The following is a 23,250-nucleotide window of genomic DNA, read 5'->3' as shown; positions in this document are numbered from 1 at the left end:
TTTATTTTATTTTTAATATAATACGTGGAAGTTAATCTTAATGATGGTCTTTACAATTATATATTGATTTAAAACTTGGATTATATTTTATGATTTTATAGGTTATGGAAATCTTGTTTGTTTTTCAAGTTTAGATTTTATATTTCTGAGATTCATTAAGAAAAAATCTCCGAATAGGGTAGAGTACTCGGTGGGCATCCACTCGAAGGAAAAAGTCCATAATCCAAGATCCTACTTGATTGAAAGAGTTGATAGTTTTGAATTTTGGATTGGAGACAGGTGAGAAAACCAAGTCTTGATCCTATCCAGTATGTATCCACTTGAAGGGCTGGTTTGGTAAGTGAGGAGCCATAACATCTGAAAGTCTTGGACCTTTTCCATTTGGTCCTTGAGTTTATTTATTTATTTATTTTTGTTAAAATTGTCCAGCGTTTGGTCCCCAATCAGCCATTAAAACTTGGAAGTTATACAATGGGGTCTTAAGCTAAAAATCTGCATGAGGAAAGGTAGGTTGGAATACCGGAATTTAAAGATAGAAAATGGCTATTCCCAATGGACAATGCAGCCCAAGACCTATTGGGCCTCGCATTAAACCAAGAGGGAGTATTTTAGCCATTAGGGAGATCACAAATTTTGCAAGCCCAAGGATCTATGTTGCAGCCTGCAAGGAAGTTTTCTAATGCCACTTAATTAATCTTGTTTGTAGAGGCATAAGAGCGGATTTGCGAATTCTAACTATCCGAAATTCTTAAACTAGAGGCTGTTGCTGTTAAGGATACTGCAAGTTTGTATTCTGCTTCTATATTGGGCTGATGCTGGTTTAAAAATCAGCTGCTGTATCTGTAGCTAGTGCCGAGATTTCAAGCCAAGCCCAACTCTTCATAATTCACTGTAGCTTGCAGTGTAGTTAGTGTACTAGGGTTGGTGCCAGCCCTTCGGTGTGGGCTGGATCAAAAGCCTATTATAGCATAAAAAATATGTGAGCACAAATATTTGAAAAGAATAAAAAAATTTGATTCCATGAGAGTATATTTGAAATAAAAATAATGTAGGGACACAATGAATCTCCCTTTCATTTTAGCTTTTTTTTTTTTAATAGCTCTTATTCTTGTAACTATAATATAGCTAAGAGATTGTGATAGTTATCTAGAGAGTTCTTGATAAAAACACCGCAGTGTTGTATATGGAAGACCATCCCTAGCTGTGTCTTGACAGTATGGTTTATTCTCAAATATTTGCAAAATTTTTGCGATGGCATCTCTCTCGTCCACCCTACCAAAACGCTTGCTGGGGTTCAAATAATTAAATCGCGAACTTCAAAAGAAAAATTACACAGATGCTAAAGGAAAGAAAGAACATAAAAGGGTCAAATTGAAAGATAAGCCTCCATCCTTGGTCTCACTTTCCTCGTATATGCAGTCGAGTTGGTTTGTGTGTGTGTCGGCATAGTCGATCCGATCTTACTTCTAATTAAACAGGTAAGAGGCTTCAAGTTTGGAATGTCTGTCTGTGCGTATACCATCATATCAAACCACCAAAACGGCAATCCCCGAATAAAAGAGCCATGGACTCGTGCGAGTTGCGACAGGATGTCTCTAGGAATCCAATTCCTGGGTTCTTAGAATCGTCGCATGGAACACTCGATGTGTCCCTCTCCTTAAATGTTTAATTGCATAGGATAAGCACGAGTCTACGACTAATAACTGAAATCATAAAATTTTATTCCTCGAGAGCTATAGAAGCCCATTGTTGTAACCCTAGCAAGTTTGTTTTGAGTGGGTCTGTTTTTGAGTTAAGAACTTGATTATTGGACTCTTTTAGCAATCTAACTTCCAGGGTTTAGGTTTCAATGCCTGTTGGAGAAATTGACGTAAGGCTTGAAATAATATATCCCCAGACCCATTCAAGACATGCTTTCTAGGCCCATTTTATAGCAAGGCCCTTAGCTTTGGAGGACTCCAATGGACTTCTTCAGCATTTGATTGCGAAGAGACCGATACCGCGTGAGGAGAGGAAATATATAGAGTGGTCGGGTAAATGACATTGTTTTGTGGGAAGTGCTCCGAGGGGAGTGATATTAAATATTAAGAAAAAACTATACACATATGTATATACACACAGATTTCTTTCACAAATATTGTTTTATAATAAATCTAGAGCTATAAACATACGTTGGACAATAAATGTGGTATCTGCATGCACACAACACGGGTTAATAAATGGATAAAATTATGCATCGCAGGGGCTTTGGGCAGCTAGCATGTGGAGTATAGTAATAAAGCTCTTGGAAAACAATAAAAAACCAAGTCTTTTTTTATTAGCAATTCCTTGTTTCGTGCTTTACCCATAGAAGCAAACAGATAATACAACTTGGGGAAGAGCAATTTGGAAGCAACTAGCTAGCGACCATGATTGGAATCCTGATCATCTTTAATACCTTTCCCAGCAACCATTGCCTATTTCCACTAGTCAAGTAGTGATTATCACGTTGGTTAAAGTAGGTAGTAATCATTTTTTTTTTATCAACGTAGACGGCAAAGTTCAGATTATTTAATCGATTTGGCAGCCCCAACTTTCTTATAAATATTTCCTAATCTAAAGTTTAGAGGCTAGATGCATTGGCTCTAGAGCAGGGTTTCTAATCTTGATTTGCTTATGTACAATGCTATAGCGCATGTTCCGAATTAATTACTCATTTGGGAAACCTCAACTTTCTTATTAATATTTCCGAACCAAGAGTTTAGAGTATAAATGCCTTGGTGATAGAGCTGAGTTTCTGTTTTTTATTTGTTTACGTGCAGTACTTTAATGCAGGCTTGTTACTTTCTAGCTCATCTTGTTTTATAATTTAGGTAAATGCGATCTTGCGTAGAGCCCTTTCACAAACAATATTTTTTCACCAAGCCGATCTCTTAAAATTAAAAAAATACTTCCACTGTTGTCTTTATGTAACGAGATATATATTTATTTGCAAGTTGCTAATGACTTCTTATGTATAGATTCACTTCATGCAATCCGAAGGTATGGAAGACAAACCTTGGTGATATTTTATATGGGATACAGATCCCCTGCCACCAGCGCTTTTACTTCAACAAAACACACTCGAAGCAGATGTTCTGGCAAACCAAAACTTTAGGCCAGGTTGCGTTCATAGGAGTTGAGGCCCGTGATCCTTTCTTTGACTCCAGCTTCTTAATTTTATCATAAAATCCTAGTATTTTATAATTTAAGATGCAATTTTACCCGATTGAGGGTTTTTATGTAGCTCTTCATGAGACACAAGACAACGTTGAAAAAATATATATATTGCCAAGTTCCAATTATCTAATTTAGTTCTTGGTACCAAAAGAATGAGTTTTTTCTTTCTTTCCGCATAGTAATTGACTTAATATTTGTTTGGCAAGAGATATTAGCTTTAGATTGTCTGGAATTTTTTTTATTTTTTTTTTATCTTGAAGGTTGTTTTTATTTTTATTTTTATTTTTTTATAAATTAAAATAATTATTTAAAAATATTATAAAATTATAAAAATTATTTAAAAGTTAAAAATAAGAAAATTGTATCATTGCTACGTAGCCATACCTACCAAAGAAGGTCAATATTGAAAATAAGGAAATACAGCAGATATAAAGAGTGCTCTAAAAAGAACAATAAACACCTGCTGAATGGAAGGGGGATAAGACGAGAATACGAAGGGGAGGGGACCAATATAGAGAATAACAAGGTATCCATGAAATAATGTTGTCAGGGGAAATCATCAGCCTTTGTTATACCTAATAATTGATTCTCGATGAGCCACCACCTCATGCCACTTTCCGAGAAAATGTTAGGTGTAGAAATTGATGGATGGCTATGAATCGGCATGTAAAGAGGAGTTAACAAAGTCTGTACATAGAAAATTACTCAATATTCCAAGAGGATCTAACGTCAAGTCTTTCTAATAAAATAATGACTCGTATCGATTAGAATAATCTGTAGGCCAAATTCATGGGCTTCTGTTGTGATTTTGATATCCTAATAATTCCAGTCTCGGCTTGATATTTGACAGGGGTCCACATAGTGTGATATTTCAGACAGAAAAGAATTGAGTCCATGTACGTATTGAGATTCATGCATGGTTTTAAAAACAAGCACGATAAGCCTGATTTACCCATGCTATTTCCCACTTTCCCCGTCTCCCATGGCCTCAGGCTAGCACAGAGAGAAACTTCAATGGGGTGGAGGAACGTGCGAGGCACCTGAACATCCATTTCTGAACCCACTGTACGTGGCGATGGTTATATTAGGGGTGGCGATGGTTATATTAGGGGTCATAGCATGATGGATAGGATAGTTGACAGCCCTTCGAAATTTTCTTTGCCAGAAAGAACTCACCGAAACTCGATATCCTCGCCATAATATGAATCCAAGGCCACGAGCCGGACTATCCGTGAAAAGATATACATGAACTCTTCTTGGAATTCACTTCTATCCTTACCAAGAACACATGTATCCTTTGTCCAAAGGGTAACCGGTTTTAAAATAAAATTACGACCTTTCGTAATGCCTATACTTCCAATCAAAAAACAACTTTCATAATGCCAAGGTTCTATTTTTCACTCTTGAATTCCCCCCCCTACAAAATGTCAATCGTATCCCATGTTATCGGTTCAACTACTTGTATCGGGAACTCCAGTACATTAAATCACCTTCGAATTGGCTTCCGCTGCATGCCGTTATGTTGAGGAAGATAAACCTCCATCAATCAAGAAAAGGGCGAACTAAATATGTATATCATTGTTACTGTAAATGTTGTATATGCAGACATCTCTACGATAGAAGATTGGTAGGGGTTTGAGAGGCTAAATGTTGTCTGGTTATTCAATTGTGACCCCCAAACTGCTCTGAAAAAAATCAAAGCTACAGCAGTTTTGTGACATACAGAATGTTCGTCAAACAACTTTGTTTGCCAGGACTCTTCGAAGCTCATAGGAAATTCCTTTTAGAACAACTGGTTTCTGAATGACACCATTGATTCCGATTTGCAGGCATTTGTCCCACACATCGTCATCAGAACTTGCTGTCATGGCAATAATCAAAGGCCAACTTCGACTTCTAAACTTCCGGATTCTCACTGCAACTTCATATCCGTCCAACTCAGGCATCTGAAGATCCAAGAGAACTACTTGGAAAGATGCAGCTGGTCCAAGAGCACTAAGGCATTCAAACCCAGATGCAACAGTAGCAACATTGCAACCTAGCCTCTCAAGCAGCTTCCGGGTCACGGCTCTGTTCAAATCATCAGCATCAGCTAATAGAACTTGCAAGCCTTTGAAAAAAGAGTTGGAATGTGGGTTCTCTGAAGATTCTCCAGATTCAGAGATGGCCACTGCAATGGATGGTCGAAGTTGAAACCGAAGAACAAATCCCATGCTTTCAGCAAAACCTTGAGAGTTGGGCATCATCCAGATCTTACCTTGCATCAACTACCAAATATGAGGTTAGAAAATAAAAATTAATAGGAAAACAAAAACAATATATAGCTATTCTCAGAACCACATGTATAGCTGCTTCAATTGAGAAACACATAGCCTATTAACAAAAAAGGAAAAGATTATTACACCAAACTAGTTGCTTCCACGGCATGACAAGCTGCTGAATTTTTCCAGGAATTGCATTTCATCCTGACCTCAAAGCACCGATACTTTTCACTATAACATAAAGAACTAAGTTTTTTCCAACAATATATTTAGTAGATGACACCACCTAAGAGACAACTTCTACAATAAGGTACAATAATTGGTAATAAACATTGAAATACAAAACTTCAAGAAAAAACCCAGCTCCAAATGACACAAGATCAAAAGACTCAATGACATTAACCATCTATCACAACAAAATCGCTTCACTGAGCCATCTTCAGAGGTGGTCAGACAAGGATAATGTGTTTCATCAGAAAAAGATTGCGCTCAATAAGAGTTTATAATAGAATAATGAGACGTCGTGCATGAATTATGGTTAATATCTGTAACCATCCAGATACATGTATCTTTATAATCTTCACTGACATCGTGCATCTTGGACACAGAAATGAAAATCCTAATAATGAGACGTAAAGATTTCTCTCACAATTGATTTCTAGCAGAAGATTAGCGTCAGTGATTTCTATTATCTCAGGTCATAGTATGGAAAAAAAGGATAGCTAAATGAGCACATTTAACATACAAAGTTTATGATTCTTACATGGACCAGCTTTTTGCAAATGCTGAAGCTCAAGCCCTCCTCAACTCCATCGCTGGCAAACCTCTTACCACTATGTTGTAACATTGAAGCTGAGCCCTCTGATTCGGAGCCACTATTGTTTATTGCAATTTCAAATCTGATATATACATCCCCATCAGACATGCAAGGTCTCCAGGTGGTCCATCTCTGATCATTCCTCTCTTGACTTCCATTCTCAGAGAAAAACCGAAGCACTACAAACCCTCCTCCATTGTTGTGATCAAGTAGGTTCCCAACCATATGCAAAATCACCTGAAAAACCCTCCTTTCATCACCCATAACATTATCCGGCAAGGACTTGTCAACCTCAATTGAAAAACCAAAGCCCCTATAAATGCACAAGCATTTGGCAAGGCAAGCTGCTTCTTTGATCATGGCATGTAACCCAAATGATCTCATATCCAATGAAAATCTTCCACTATCCTTTATTGAAATTTCAGTCACATCATTTATCAACGTTGATAGGACATTGCTAGTCCTCATCATTGCATCAACAATAATCCGTTGCTCACCACTCAAATTACCATCCTGTATCAAGGAAATCAAACCCAAGATCGAGTGCATTGGTCTCTTCATCCCATCACTCATTACCTTCTGAAAAGCACCCCTAGCTTTGCTTGCCATCATTGCGTTCATTTTGGCCTGTTGCAAAGCTCGGTTTTGCTCCTCCAACTTCTCCCTCATGAGTTGGGACTCTTCAAGAACTGCAGCATGAGAGAGAGCCACGGCCACCTGATCAGCTACCACCTTAATTATCTCTACTTCCTGGTTGGTCCAGGATCTGGGTTGTCCACCGGGGAGAACCAATACCAAAATCGCATAACAAGCCTGAACTATCTCAGGAGTCCCCCCTTTGAAATTGCTAACATGAAGCATTGGCATTCGAATTGCAGCCACAGGCCCTGGCTCGCCAGACTCCCCATGGCTTGCAGCAGCAAGCGCTGAGTCAGGCCTAAGAATGTTTACCGCTTCACTTCGTTTAATTCTAACAACATCAGGATCAGTGATTGGAATTGAAGGATTATCTGAACTCAAATAATTACCCCTATTCAGCTCATGGGTCAAATCCATCAGGGTTTTCATCTCATTAGGCATCCAAACAGCACAGTTTTGCAACCCCAATGTCTTAGATAACTCAACAAGGGTAGTATACAAAATCGTATGCCTATCCAGTGATTTTCGAATCTCTTGAGTAAGCATACGAACATGCAACCCAGCTTCTTTTTGTTTCATTATAATCCCAACTTCACGACCAAGATCCCACGCCTTCTTCTTCAACATGAATTCTCTGACCTTCACTTTGAGAAGCAAAGGAATGAGAGTGAAAAGGGTAATGGCAGTGGCACAAGAAACCAGAGCAGTTAAAATCTTGAAGACAGTGAGGGCAAGCATAAGCTGAAATGTGTGGGGGCCGTACGTCATGCCATTGATCAAATGGGTTAATCCACATAGAACAATGAAAGCAATGAACTCGAAGAGAACCCATTTGAATGGAACATTTGAGCAGCTAACGAAGTATAGCAGCTCGATAGGGATTGAAAAATAGGCCACGGCAATCAAGAAATCACTCACTCTTTGGCTCTCTAGAATGCTTTCTATGATCCATAAACTGCCCTCATCTTCACAATTACATCGAGAAAATCCGTTGTCGTTTGCAGAAGCTGATATCAGGAGTGATAAAATCAACAGCAGCCCAGGAGCTAATGCTTTTAACATTGCGACCAATATGGGCTGCTACCTCTATCTCAATCCATTTATGAAATCAACAATTTTGAATCTTTTTTTCCCAACAAATTTGCCAAGCAACTACGTTTAACTATAGAAATCAAACATCTCCAGCTTCAATTCTCATTTCCTGTAAGAAACAAGAACAAAATCCCAACAAGATTAAAAACCCCATTAAGATTTTGAAGGAATTAATTAGCCTAATTTGGGGATCTACAACAAGTGCACATAAATTGGTTAACTTATCATATTCTAAACTAACTTCAGCTCACCGTTTACTTCTCTCCTCTCCCTAATTTTTAGATATATAATTAAAATATTATTAGAAGATGAAACAGTAAGGTGGAAGTCGACATTTTCATTTAAATAAAAAAAAAAACATTTCATTTTCTAAAGGACGGAAAGTAAAGATAAACAAAAGCACAAGCCAAAAGATCAACCCCAACATAAAAAAGAAAAACAGTTTAACCCTGAATTAAGAAATCAGCCATAAAAACGGTAAACCCCACCAACTTTCCCTCGCAGAAAAAATAAACAAAACCCAGCTATAAGAAATAAGAAATGGCATTGCGGGCTAACAAGAGAAAGAAAACCCGTACCTTCAAAAACCCAGATGGGATCTTCTTCATTGATCTCTAACATGCACTGACATAGAAATTTACAGAGAGTTATTTGGTTATACCTAATAGAAAAGAAGAGCCGAAACCTGCTCAGTTACAGAAAGCATCCAGGCAAGCATAAACTTTGCTATACCAATACATCACGTCTTATATAGTAGAAGCAAATCCTTGTACCAAACTCTCTCGGAAGAAGGGGGAAAAAAAGAGGAAGGAAGGATAGATAGATACGGAATAGACCCAAACCACCACCTGGTATGGCACAAAGTGTAATGGGCTGTATGTATACAAGGACCAGCGAAAAATAAAAGAAAGAGCCCTTCTTATTATCAAAAAAAGAAAGAGCCCTTCTCTATCGTCAGTCAGAGAGAGAAAGTAAGAACAGGGAACAGACCTTTGCTAAAAGAAAACGGCTCTAGTCCTAGAGAGAGAGTAGAGAGTAGAGAGTAAAGAGGAAGAGAGATGCTGTAGTAAAACTGAAAATGTGAGGAACCAAAAAAGCAATGGGTCCGAGCCGTTGTTTTGTGTTGTAGGAGAGAGAGAGGAGAATAGATAGGAGAAGTGGGACCCGGTAGGGCGAGAAGAAGAGAACTTAGACGCTATTTTGAAACAACAAGTCTCTGTCCTACTCTACTCTATATTTGTTTTATTTTTCTCTTTCTCTATCAAAAACGTCTCTCTCTCTCTCTCTCTCTCTCTCTCCTTGCCTTAATGAAATCTTACCTTCCAGACCAAAAACCGCCATCTGCCTCTTTCTCTTCCTAGTTCGGAGCTCCTGGTTTTTCTTTGCAAATCAAAATCATCTAGACGGGACTTAGTTGGGTGGCACGTGGGTCCTGGTTCTCATTAGATTATTTTTTTTCAGGATACACTCACCTAGACCCCCTCTTTTTTCTTTTTCTTTTTCTTTTTTCTTTTTTTTTCGCTATTGAAGCTGATTTTACCTCAATTGTACTTATAAAAATGTTTGCTGATGGAAAAAGTTATGCGAGATCCATTTAAAATTATAATCATATCATTGATTTTTGTAAAAATAATTGATTTGATGTCAAATTAATTATTATTATTTTGTGTAAAGGTATAATTAAATATGACTTTCAAATAATATTTGAAAAACACTAATGTGTAAATAATTTTTTATTTAATATTATTGTGTTGTATATGTGCGGACTTCATATTTTTTAAAATATTTTTTATTCCACCAAACAAATAATTAAATATTGATATTGTAGTTATAAAACTCACTCTAATATCAAATACATATTTATTTATTAATAGATTAAAAATATATTTGGTATTATTAAGATACAATGTGATTTTTAAAAATATTTTTTATTTGAAAATATATTATAATATTTTTTAATATTTTAATATTTTTTATATAAACACATTAAGATTATAAAAAAAATACTAAAAAAATTAATTTAATATTATTCAAATAAAAAAAACATAAGTTGCGATATTTCCAAATTAAAACCTATTAAATATAATAGTAATATAACATATTAATGAATTCTTACCATTATGAAAAGGTTGCTTTCACCTCTTTACAAGTTTACATCGTATGATTGGAAATAAAGTCTTTATAGTACTTTCTTCCATTTTAGCTTTATCTTTATCCTCTCCCATTTTCTTTATTATCTATGTGAACGGAAAAAAAAAAAAAAAAAAAACAGTGGTTAGAGATAAGAAATTCTCTAGCAGTGGTAAAAACCTGATTTACAAGGTATGTTATTTAGTTATAGTAAAGGATTATCTTCAAAGTATATAACAATAATGAAAAGATCACGGCTAAATTAAGATGAAGGGTGGCAAGACAAATCCAACCAGATTGATGCAATCTCACCTACTTGACCCTGATAAACAAAAAAAGGGAAGAAAGGCATTTCACAATCGTTGATTTCATGCAAACTTGCTAGGTTTGATTTGAAATATGTAAACATCCATGACATACACCCGATTATTAGGGATTTTCTCCTCCAAAGCAGAGCGGAAGGCCTTTTTGCTAGACTCCATAATCATCGCAAATGCCTCCTAATGAAGTTCCTTTTACGTTGATGTTTAGTGCAAGCAGGAAAAAACTGAGTGTTACTACTGCTATCTCCTAGTTTGTTTAGGAGCATGAAGTTTCTTTTACGTTGATGTTTAGTCTCGATGACATTTTTGCTTCTAATATATAGTTGTTCTTTTGCTCATTCATCTTTCAATGCCGCTAAATGCTCCTAATTTGCTGCATCCCAACCATCAATACTGTTTTGTAAAGTACGGAGAGATTCCTTGAGTTGAAGAATGCGTCCGCTAGAGTTAGCAGCACCATCTCGTGATCAATTAGCAAGGCTACGTCGAGCTCTCCTATGTTTGGAGTGAAGCTGAAACATATCGCCCAAGAGAAACCATCTAACATCATATATTTGAAGGTTTTTCGGACTATTATCTATTTCTAAGAGGGGGGTCAGCAGTATGCAAAAGGATGAATGGATGATCAGAGCCCAAATCATCAAGGTGAGAAATGGAGTAAGGATCATTAAGAGATTGACAATGAGAAGAGGAGAGAAACCGATCCAGCTGCCGTTCGTAGATGTGATTACGTCGACCTCTTATTCCGAGTGAATGTAACCTTGAAAACCCAAATCCATTGAGCCAGGTGAATCCAGGAAATGGTGACAAGAGGCAATTTTATGGTAGTCGTAAGCACGACCATCTATCTTCTCTGAAGCACTCGGCAATGCATTGAAATCGCTCATGAAAAAGATCAATAACGGAGTCAGAGGAGGCCTGGGAGATGATAAATTGAAACTGAGTTGATCGGGTGTCATCGTCACAACTAGCATAATTAAATACCCATGGCATGGCATCAACACATGAGCACTTGATTCCTCCAATATTATCCTCTGACAATTCATCTGAATTCCCTTCCGTATCTGACCATCCTTGTTTAAAAGAGTTATCCGATGCCAAGTTTGCAAAGCTGAAAGAAGATGGCACAATCTTGGAACCATTGCCTTGTGCTGTTACCTTCAGTCCCGCTTGCTTCTTTTCTTCCACGTTTGCTATAGACTTGAGAAGAATTAATTTCATAGTCAGGGCCAAGCACACCATATACAACATGGACAGGCAAGCATGCACCTCAGGTCCTGCAGAGGAAGGCCCGTTGCAGAAAACATCTCCTGAACTTTAGAATGATAACATCGTCATCATCCAAATCAACTCATTAGGCTGATTTATTCACCGGTGGGACCGCATCGGTAGAAAATGTGGAAGTGCTAAATGGCAAATGAGAGTCCCACTGGCCATGTGGAGAAATAATTGCTGGTTCTTGGACGGATTTACAAAGACGTGATTCACTCTCCAGGGGAAATGAATTTGGAGAGCACACATCAGTCGGCGTGCTGGCAGTAGGTGCATGTATCAGCGGGTGTTTGGCAACGGTTTTTTTTAATATAAAAATACTTTTTATTTGAATATATATTAAAATAAGATTTTTTATTTTAATATATTAAAATCATTAAAAAATATTATTTTAAAAAATAATAATATGTTGGTTTTTGTGCAGAAATAGGAGGGCTCCAGGTGGCATGAATTTGGAGGACAAACGGCACAGCTAGCTCCTACTAGATTCATTCCCTCGGGAAACCCGACTCTTAATCTGCTCGTTTTCCCTCTACAAGCTTGCACCTGTTTATCCACAGGTAGAGAGGAGAATTGTGGGAAATTTTATTTTAGTAGTTGGAAACTGGGATCAACAAGTGCAGTACTGCAGATGATGATGGCATGTCACGGGGAGGGTGGGTCACCAGTTGCTGGTCTTCCAGAAGGCAGCCCATCTGATCAACCTTGATCGTTATACTACAATGGTTATTTTCCAAGATACCTCGCAATTTTAGTATTTTTCCCGTTTTGACACAGTAGAAGCAAAAAAATGGGAGACGCTGATATTTAAATCGGCCAGCAACCCTTGCACCAGTTTTCGATGGTTGATCAAGTGGTAAACACGATTCCCAGTTTAACAATAGAGCCTTGTGCACCACGAATGCCAAGAATTTCAGAATCAAGAACATGACCAAGATTGCATCCGATTCTCTACCTGCTTCTTTGGTGCGATAATGCGAATTGAAGGAAGTCCCCATAATTGTATCAGAACGAAGCTTCGCAGAAGTTGTAATCATAAAAACAAATCGATGATGGAATAACAGGAGTTAATTATGGTAAAGGCACGGACCACCATTTAGGATTCGAATAACATCATATTCATGAGTAAAGAAAAATTCCTAACAGCCCTCACCAAATTCCTGAACGTTATAAAACCCCTCGGGATTCTTCGATACAGCTTATCGAACATCTTAATTTGAGTGTAACCTTATTCGCGTGTCGCGATCTGTAATGACTTTCCCAACCAAACAACTTCGAAGAACATGAGGTCATCCTAGCTCAGCTGTGAATAGTAAAATTGTAAGGAGTCAACCCAACCCACGTCTGGGATCTCGAATAATAGCTCACATGATGCCATCCTCATCCTCTCTAGGTATAGTAACGGCTTCAGAAGGGGGATCCGTAGAAAAGAAAGAAAGTTTATTAAGATGGAGGGAAAACGAAGACACGATGATACGTGAAACAAACCCTAGTAAAAGAGAGGAAAGCACGCTAAGAGAAGGAGACTCATCACATAGGAGAAAGAGGCTATACTCCGAAGAGAGAGAGAAGTTATTTTACAATATTTAGCTTCAAGAAGTTGATTTTTTTGGGGGGGAAAAAATGCTTTGCAAATCGTTAATCGATGAAAAGTTAATAATAAAAATTAAAAAAATACACACTTATAAATTGTGTAAAATGGAAATTGATCAAAACTAAAACAAAAAATGAAGTCCCAACCTAAAACATCTTTTCTTTCATCTTACTAATCCTTTGCATAAGAAAACTCGGCTTTCGAGAGTACATTGCTTATGGTGTACTATCACACATCGATGAATCATGAAAAAATTGAATAATATATAAGTAATAGCTTATGTATTCGTGTGCATAAAGAATCTTATTTGAATAATATGGTCAATAAACCAACTCATCGTTGTATTTATAAATCCAAAGACTTACATCTGAACAAATCTAGAAATTAAATTAAAATTTAAAATAATTCAAATTAAATAAACTAAGTGAATTAAAGGGTGCCAGGAAAATAAGAAGAAACATTGATGATAGAGAAAAGGACAAAGTAAGAGAGTACACTAAAAACTAACAGAGCACTTTGGATATTTAAAAAGAAAAAAATAGCAAATAATTAATTTAAATATTTTTTTTACGAGGGTGGAATTTTTATTGATTTAAAGAAAGCGGAATTCCTTACATCATAATTAATCAATGGAAGCCAGTCTAAAGTGGAACTCTTTGTGGATAGAGAATGATGAGGGTTTTGATGTCATTTGACAACACCTAAAAGCATGTGAAAAAAATATATAGAGAAAATGAAAATACAATATCGTGAGAAAAAAAAACAAGTTATTTTATGAGAAAAACGATACTACAAGAAGAAAGGCTGTTATGTCTATGCAATTTTGAAATCTTTCGATCACTATTATTTTTCAACCATTAAATTTAGATATTGATGAAGTATTAGTATTTATAGGATTAGGTTTTTTAGTGGTTGAATCATAAATTGGTTAAGTGTCTTTGAAAATAGTATATTTCTCCTATATAAAGTAAATTTTCTTGATGAACACCTCTAAATTCCTATAAAAAGATTTTTTAGGGTGTTTGAAGACCTTCCAATAGTAAAGTTAGCAACTTAGTAAAGAAAAAGAGTGATAAATACATTTAAAAGGCTTCAAATTCTAAGATTTTGGTTGTTTTTGTGTTGAATATGTATTTTTTAATGTAAGAAACAACTTTTATTTTACCTGATAGTTTAAGGAATATTTATAGTCATTGGACCTTGTTTTTTTTGGATAAAGAGATTGGAGAGTAATTTCATCATTACAACATTTATGAAGGCTAAAATATCTTTAACACAAGTATGAATGGGAAAAAAGAGTGATAAATACACATGCTTTTGGATTTAAAAAGTAGGCTAAGATCATTTGAGGTGGGGCTCGGGTTGTGCATACAAGCCCACAAAGAGGTGCTGGGATGCCCAACACCTATGCTCGGGTTACACCCAAGCCCAACGGAAGGTACAGGGCATGCCTAGCATCTAGGCTTGAGTTTCAGCCGAGCCCAACCTTTTTTCTGGACTCGGGTATTTTTATCCAAGTCTTTAAAAAGAGTTAATTTGAAAATGCATAAAAAATATTAAATCCATGATTATTATAGATTTAGTGTAAAAAAAAATTTTAATGCATCAAATATCAATTATCAAGTATCATTAAAAAAATCTTTATGACAGTGCCGGGACATATAAGAGACCCACAAAATCATAAAAAGTAAAATACCTATTAAATTGTAGAATAAAACTATTCATGTCAAATCTATAACACTTCACCTGAAAGTATTAAAGGAAAAGATATAAAATAATGTTGTTGCCATGAAAAATCACTAGTAAAAGGACATGGAGGAAATTGAAAGATCATCGGTTACTAATTAATGCAAATGATTAAAAATCAATCAAATAATTTAATTAAGATGTAATAACTAATTAAAAAGTATAATTTAATTCTTGAAATACTCTAACAATTTAAATTTTTGAGTGCCGTTGTTTTTTTCACACAAATGCACCTAGCATACAAGCATAGGTTCCCTCACCATATTGAATGGCGGGTCCAAGAAGTGTACAACAACCTCTTTTTGGAATTTTATTTTCTTAACAATTATATACTTTTTTTTTAAATCCCTATTCTTTCCGAATAATTCAATTCTGCCCACGCATCTAAAAAATTATCGCTAATATGATTCTGGTTTCAATTTTTTCTTCTTTTTTTTTTCAAAACTAAAAGTTTTCCTTTATATATATATATATATATATATATATATTCACTTTTCACACGTAAAATTTAAGAATAACATTTATATAAAAATCTCACTACATTAGACATTAAATTCTGAGAAATTAACCCATTAATTTTAATTCTAGTTTTGACTGATCATATTCAAAATTGATACAGATAACATTGAGTGATGATACGTTCGGTGCATCATCCCCACCTAAAAAGAGGTAAAAAGAAAATAAAGTCTGCTTAACGTCGTTGTTGGTAACGAGGATAATTAACCGAAACAATCATCCTGTCTTTCTTTCAGAGGTAATCAAGCCCACACGATTTTGAACAGGCAATGATCGAAAATGATGCTTGAAAACGAGTATGGTTTAACATTTCCTACGTGCATCGAACATGGCCTACAAATTGATGGCCTTTGAGTGTATATTGATCAACATACAGAGCGTGAGAGAGAGGGAAGAACCAGATTTATTTTCAAAGATTTGACGTCCGCGGACCTCTTCTTTCATTAACTTCATCAATATATTCATCAGAAATAAAATATCTCGATAATAGTTTCTGGTAGAACATTGCTTTCCTTCTCATCCATTACTTTGCAAATATCGAAAGTGCGTGTCTACTGAAAAAGAAAAGTAGTTGTCTTAATCTCCACATTCATCTCCCTTGGCAACTTTTTAACATCTCAGTCGATTACTGTAACAAAGAAAAAAAACTTGAGGCTGCCGTTTGCCTAGTTGGGTTTGCTACTTTTGACCCTTTTTTTTCTAGTCGGGAGACTTTCCTGTCTTTGGTGTGTTGTGGTGAAGACTGGCTTACAATCTTTTCTTTTTTTAATAATACTAATAATCTACCAAATTGATTATTATTTTCTTTCCAAATTTCCATCTCTTGATTAGTACTACACCTATTCCTTTCTTTCTTTGTTTTTTTAGTGGACATCTGCTTCGATTTGTTTTAAAAGGGTACATCAACGTTATTCTCACTTCATTTATTGTAGAAATTAAAATAATTTCATTGAATATGTTTCTTGAATCTTCTTTTTATTCTTAAAAAAGAGAAGATATAAGAGAAATAATAGATTATACATATGCAATTATTAACGTTATTCTCACTTGATATTTTTTCAAGTAAAAAACAATTATAAAACAAAAGCTATACAATAATGCGAAACAAGCACTAATTGGCATTTGCCAAGTGATTTCCTTATGATGGTGAAGTTGATTTGCAAGGGGGAGTTATTGAGATATGACATGTCATTTAGGCGAGTGATTTGAAGAGAGTCAAGAGGATTAATTTAGGTGCAATGCATGCCATAATTAGCATGTTGATTCCAAAACGAGGCGAGGGCCCAATCCTTGACTCGAATTGCACCGGTCTGAGATAATTGGAACTTCTGCAACCATTTCTTTTTATTCCGCCCACTTCACTGTTTCTGAAAAAAAGAAAAAGAAAAAAAAAACATCAATGTAATTTTGAAAAGAAGATGAAATCTAGCCATATAATTTTGGTGGAAAATAGGCTCCAGCAGCAAGAACAATGAATAACTAGAAACATATACTAGATTGTTCAATAATAAAAATTTAAAATTAAGGGGTTTGTTTCCTTTATGATCTCAGATTCGAGTCATGTGGTTGCTAATATTGATGGTCACTAGAAATTTACCTGATCGTTAACTTCAGAACCCGTAAGGATTAGTAGAGGTGCGCTCAAACTAACTCGGACACCACACGTAAATAAAAAAAAACTTAATCAGGTGGTAAAGAAAAGCAAGCTGGAATAACTTAAATTAATTCAATATTGTTGTTATTATACATATTTAATATCAAAATAACAAAATTCTAAAATCAAATAAGGAACTATATAAGTAAGAATTAATCTTTAATCTCGGATTTTTTTTTTATACACAACCGAATTTTGCATAATACCAACGGATTATTCTGTCAATATTTATATACTAATTTCGTCGAAAAAAAATTACCAATGAAATCTCGAACAATAATTGGTTGTTGGAAAACTTATAGTCGGCCACTCCATCGATAATATAATCACCGATGAATTTATAGATATAAAAGCATGCTAAACAAGAAAAATTTACCAGATGAGGTTAGTGTGATTCATTTATAATTTTTTTAATATTTTATATAGATTACATTTATTTTTAAAATTAAAAACATTTATTACTTTGCATAATTATTTTTTATTTTATCTTATTCAATAAATTTTATATGTGTTGATTTATGTTACAAATTGATTTTCATAAATAAATTCATTAAATATAATAAAGTAAATGACTTGTATTGTGATATTAAATATTTTAGCATACATCTATCTCTTAATTTTTCTATTTTTTTTATTGTTAATAATTTTTTTATATATAAATAATTATTGATTTATTTAATTATATAATTGTAAAAAATAGCCTGTAATTAAGAATTTTTTCAAAAGACAAGTTTACGAGCCGTGGGCAAAATAGCTTAGTGTACACATATTCTCGGTGGCAATTTTAAAGCGAATTGACCGAGGGATGCTTGGAACTGATCGGTATCCAACTCACCAGTACAAGTATGGGGATGGCAAATGCTTCATGCTCGAGGGACACACGAACATAATTGAGGCTGTGTCAGTCAAGAGAATGCACAAGAACCATTCTTACACATCCACCCATGTGCTCTCCGATGGAGGAGTTGCATCCCTGACCTGGGCGGTGGAAGGGCCTCTGCAAAAATGCACATGTCCTTTTCCCATATAGTCACATCTATTAAAATGTCAGAAGCGTAGGGGTCATAGGGTTGCCTTTTCAGGAAAACTAAGGGACTGAAGATTTCGTTAATTTGATTCCAATTTTTTCAAAATAATCTCAATCAAGTCCCTCAATTATTGTTCATTATTTTTTCAGTCAGAATTTCTTAAAAAAAAAAAAAAAAAACGCCGGGCACATTAGAGGGAAAATATTATCAGAAATTTACAGAAGGGCCTAATTGAGAAATGAGGTAATGTTTTGGAACCTAATTGATAAAATTGAGGAGTTTTGTATGCAATTGAGGATGAGTATTTAGATTAAGAATTAAATTGAGTTTTTCTAAGAAATTAACTAATTCAGCTGACTAGCACGAACAATGAAAGCAACCTGCTCCTTGTATTTTTTCGGGGTAAATTGAGCGGAGGGGGAAACTAGCTGGTTTTGGCGAGTTTCCTGATTCTTTGGCTGAGATTTTACCGGTACTGATTCCGATGGTGGACTCTCCGGATTCTATTAAACAATTCCGTCCTATATATCAACCTCTGTAATGGAACTTGTAAACTTATCACGAAGGTTTTGGCTGATAGAATTAATCGACCTTTGCTTGAAGGCATTATTAGTCCTCTTCAAAGGAGCTTTACTCCTAGCCGGCACACTAAGGACACATTACAGAGGTAATGAATTGTGTAACCAAGTCTTCCTTGTCTATTGTGTCGACTGGGAAAAAATCACCATGAACGAGGTATCTGTAAGGGGATCCTCTCTCCCCTTACCTGTTTGTGCTGTGAATGGAGCGGCCTTTTCTCAATCAAGTCCCATGCAGATTTATGCAAAGCAGACTTTATATGGTTAAACAACTGCTGCCACATTTGAAGCTCTTTGTTGATACTCGTCATTATTATGTAATTGTGAGTTCACTACAGGGAAAAAGAAAAAGAAAAAGGAAAGGATTAGATACCCGCCAAGTGTTCAACAAACAGCTGACGTTGGTCAGCCCAATCCATATACACTGAATAAATAGGTCCAGAATTAATGGCCTCAAACCATTTTAGCTGAATGAATGTGCCAAGTGGCCCATGTCTATACCATTCTGCTCCTTCGCTGCTTGTGTTTATAAAATTTTATATGCAATTGAATCCAGTCCAGGCTCAATGCCGAAGACAGGTCTCTCTATCACTTTCTTCTCTAACTATATTCTTCTTCCGGGCTGGGTGTGTTCGAATCGTTTCTTTAAGCACTTAGATCTAGCCCATGATTATTAATAGCCCAGAACATGATAAGAAAAGGGTTAATACAAACTTGTGATCTCTCTCTAAATTTTTTATTTATTTTTCTATCACATGTACAGGATTCCGCAGTCCATAATCAATGGTTAGATAGCTAGAGAAAACATCATTAATCAGTGGTTAATAAGATAGAAGAGCTAAATTACTATCATGAAATGTATCACTACTATATATATGAGAGTCTACTCACATATTTACAGTGTGGCTGTGCAATAAATAGTTTAACTTCATTTAGAATCTCAAATGAATGGAAATTTTACAGTGAGTCCAGTTTTGAATCTCGGATTCAAGAGTTGTCAAGACGACAGAAGCAAGTACCTATGGATTTATCTTTAGACATTTTGGGATTTCATTTATAAAAGGAAAGGCCTTTAATTTCTAGTTTCTTTTCCTTGCCTTTAATGTTGCTGTGTAATAAATTCCATCCCGAAGTAGCCCAATAAATAAAATTTGAAGCTACAGGGAAAGAGAGAGATAGCTGGGCAACGTAATCGGTTGCCTGTCACATTCACATCCAAATGATCAAGAAAAAATGTATACATGCATTCACATTCTCAAAAAAGAAGTACATACACACATTAATTCATGCTTACATATAAATCATACATTTTACGTATACAATATTATTAAAATTATGTGTTTTTTTTCTTATTAAAAATTATTAAAGAATAATATATAATCGTCTATTAAATTTCTTTAAATATTTTAATAATTATTTGGTATGATATCAAAATCTTAATTATTACAAATTCGAATCTCATTATTTTTTTTCTCTCTAATAAAATTAAATATAAAATAATAATAAACATATGTAAATTTTAAGTTTAATTGAGAAAATATATTAAAGAATAATATAGAAAATTATATATTGGATTTTACCTAATATTTTAAAATTGCAAGTTTAAATAATTTTTTGAAAGAAGTGATCCTTAAAAAAACTACAAAACTATTTAATACAATCAGTTAATTGTAGTAATTAACATTAATATCATTTTTTCATTTCAAGAATTCTCGAGTTCAAACCTATTCGTAATTAACAAAACAACAATGCTAACGTAGTTCTTCCTTAAAATTGGATATATATATAATTTTTCCATAAGCCAATGATATTAAAACATCAAGACGGGAAATCAACCGACAAGGAGGGAAAGCAAGGCAAAGCGTAATCTGGAAGAAACTGCTAGAAAATAGACAAATATCAAACAATATACAAGATCATTAACCAAATTCGTACTAAAAATATACAATTGAAATAATTAACATAATTAGCGAGTACTTTGTCTATAAAACATTGAGAAAAGGCATTACACAGTCTCTGAAAATAGTAACATCTCCTTTCTCTTTAATTAGCAATGTTAGCTTCCTGATGGTCATTAATGGCAAGGAATCACATGCATGTAATTCTTACCGTCACGAATAACAAAAAGAGCTAAGGATTTTGAATTTATTGCATGATAAATTACATAATACAATTATAGCTAGGAAAATTCCTGCGAAGTAATAATCAATGATCATGATGGCGAATACCCATGTGATAGACAGGGAGAGGAAGTATACAAGAAATTGTTTTCTGACCTAGAAAAATCATTCCTTTCGACTTAAGCAAAATGTCTCATTTAATTATACTAGAAACGTTTCTAAAATCATCAGCACCGCATGTATATTACCTTCTATGGTTAGATATGCTACGTTATAACATCGAATAATGCGATATAATTAATTAATTGGCTATAAGCAATTAAGTATATATATATATGGCATCTCTTTGGCAAACAAGCTAACAATCAATGGGAATATCCAAGGGACTAATAACTCACAAAGGTTATTAATTGGATTCATGATCAATGCTTCCTTAGCACATGAGCAGATGACCAACTTCTGTTAATAACTTTCATGGAGGTCTACCATAATTCCAAAGATGTTAATTACCGCTTTAATTTCTCACAACTGATTATGCAAGCAGTACTGGTTCCTGGTATCAGGTAGCATTAGCAATGCATGAATTAAGTTTAGTTTTGGATTAAATGTGAAATCGTTATATAAATTTTAGAAAGAAAGATCATTTAATTAAATTGGCCACTCACTGACTCACAATTCCCTAGCTAGTACTCCATCTAGGTCTTAAGTAGTTTTTGTGAAGAATGCCTCATGAGGCTTGATGTCATCCAATTATAAACAATTTTGCGCAATTATCTATTTGACAACGAGAGAATTGATCGGAGTCTTACCTTCTGTCCATGCAGGAAGAAGAAAATGCAGTGACAAATAAAATGTTGATAGATTTTGTATACGAAAATCAAGAATGAAACTTTGATGCTGCACAAACATGGCTTATACGAGTTTGAATATTGAGAGATAGAAACGGTAGAACATGACTAATTCTAATATAATCTGAATTTAGCCACACCGAAAGTATTAAATACAATGCACTTACCTCCTAAGTAGAACTTGATTCATGGATTCATCTGTCATGGAAGTGGAATTCTGAATCAAATATCATGGCGTTTTCGATCTCACAGCAGACATGGTACTCTTTATATTACACCAACGGAACAGTAATATGCATATTGCAATCTTCATGAAATCCATATTAAATCCCCCCTATGAAACAGTACCAGCAAATAAGTACGTAAACCCTGTAAGAAACATTTGTTCATTCCTGAAATATAGATTTACCCGTGTGACCCATTAGCGGTCACGTCCAAGTCTAAGCTCCAGATCGACTTCGTCATCGTCAGAAACCCTCCTATTCCCTCCACTATCTTGGATATTGGCAGACCCAATTTGCAAGCTTAGACCTTTACCCCAAAGCTCTTCGTTCATGCTCAAAGATTGAGATCTTGGCCCAAGAAAATCCTGGCTACCATGTTTGTAATTGCTATATGGCTGTCTAGGGCTAGAACCTGCAGGTGGCTGAAAATACATTTCATGATTCCTTTGAGCCTCCAAAAACGGATAGTAATTTGTGGGTATACTTGAATTTGGTACCATATATCTAGGATTCTTGATTTCCTCATTGGCTTTGCTTGAAACTGATGAGGAACTTGCAAGGTTTTTGCCTCTGGTTCGATTAGCTCGATCTTTCCGATGTATGTTCATGTGTCCCCCTAAGGCCTGCGCGTTTGTGAAGCCTCTCTTGCAAAAAGAACATTCATATGAGCGTTTAGCAGTAGTTGCTGTATTGCTTGATAAATCTTCTTTGACTTGTTCTTGGCTATCATAATTTTCTTCACTTGAAGCCTCTGGGCTTCCTTGTTTAGCCGACTCCATATAAATAAATATCAAGAAATTGAAAACCTTGTTGCGATATTGACTATTTGACCAAAGATTTCTTCGCTTGAGATCAGAATACAAGGTAAAGGCTAGAGAAAGAGAAGGAAATGGTTTTAGTGGAATTGATCTAGGTTAGAGAAAAACAGTGAGAAGGCAACAGAAGGGAAAGGCAGGTGCTTGTGAAATAGTGACAACACAAGTCATTGGCATTTCCATTGAGACTTCTGTGTACTTGTATTTAAGGGAGACTCAATTTTGGCGTTTGCTTTAGGACTTTTCTTGTTGGTCGGCTCTTGTGATGTATCCATTTATCTAGTAAATTTTATCATCTCTCATCTCTTTTGATCATCTGTATGCTGGTTATAGGATTTTCTTTTTTTACTGAGGTTGGGGATGAAAATTCTGCTCATGTAGCTTCCATTAATCCG

General features: G+C 35.2%; 2 protein-coding genes across 2 annotated transcripts; both read right to left on the bottom strand.

Moving 5' to 3' along the window:
- Positions 1-4,757: 4,757 nt before the first annotated feature.
- LOC7467534 (ethylene receptor 2) lies at positions 4,758-9,105 on the bottom strand. Its single transcript, XM_002311633.4, has 3 exons — positions 8,586-9,105; positions 6,223-8,116; positions 4,758-5,465 (listed from the first exon to the last, which is right to left on the bottom strand). The coding sequence occupies exons 2-3, from the start codon at positions 7,975-7,977 to the stop codon at positions 4,932-4,934; spliced, it is 2,289 nt and encodes a 762-aa protein (XP_002311669.1). The 5' UTR covers positions 7,978-8,116; positions 8,586-9,105; the 3' UTR covers positions 4,758-4,931.
- A 12,953-nt stretch (positions 9,106-22,058) lies between these two features.
- LOC7467532 (transcriptional regulator SUPERMAN) lies at positions 22,059-22,902 on the bottom strand. Its single transcript, XM_002311631.4, has one exon. The coding sequence runs from the start codon at positions 22,817-22,819 to the stop codon at positions 22,238-22,240; it is 582 nt and encodes a 193-aa protein (XP_002311667.3). The 5' UTR covers positions 22,820-22,902; the 3' UTR covers positions 22,059-22,237.
- Between the last annotated feature and the right edge of the window lie 348 nt (positions 22,903-23,250).

This window comes from Populus trichocarpa, chromosome 8, assembly GCF_000002775.5.
Source record: "Populus trichocarpa isolate Nisqually-1 chromosome 8, P.trichocarpa_v4.1, whole genome shotgun sequence".
NCBI classification, from domain to species: Eukaryota; Viridiplantae; Streptophyta; class Magnoliopsida; order Malpighiales; family Salicaceae; genus Populus; species Populus trichocarpa.
This window is presented reverse-complemented; position numbering and strand designations above follow the sequence as displayed.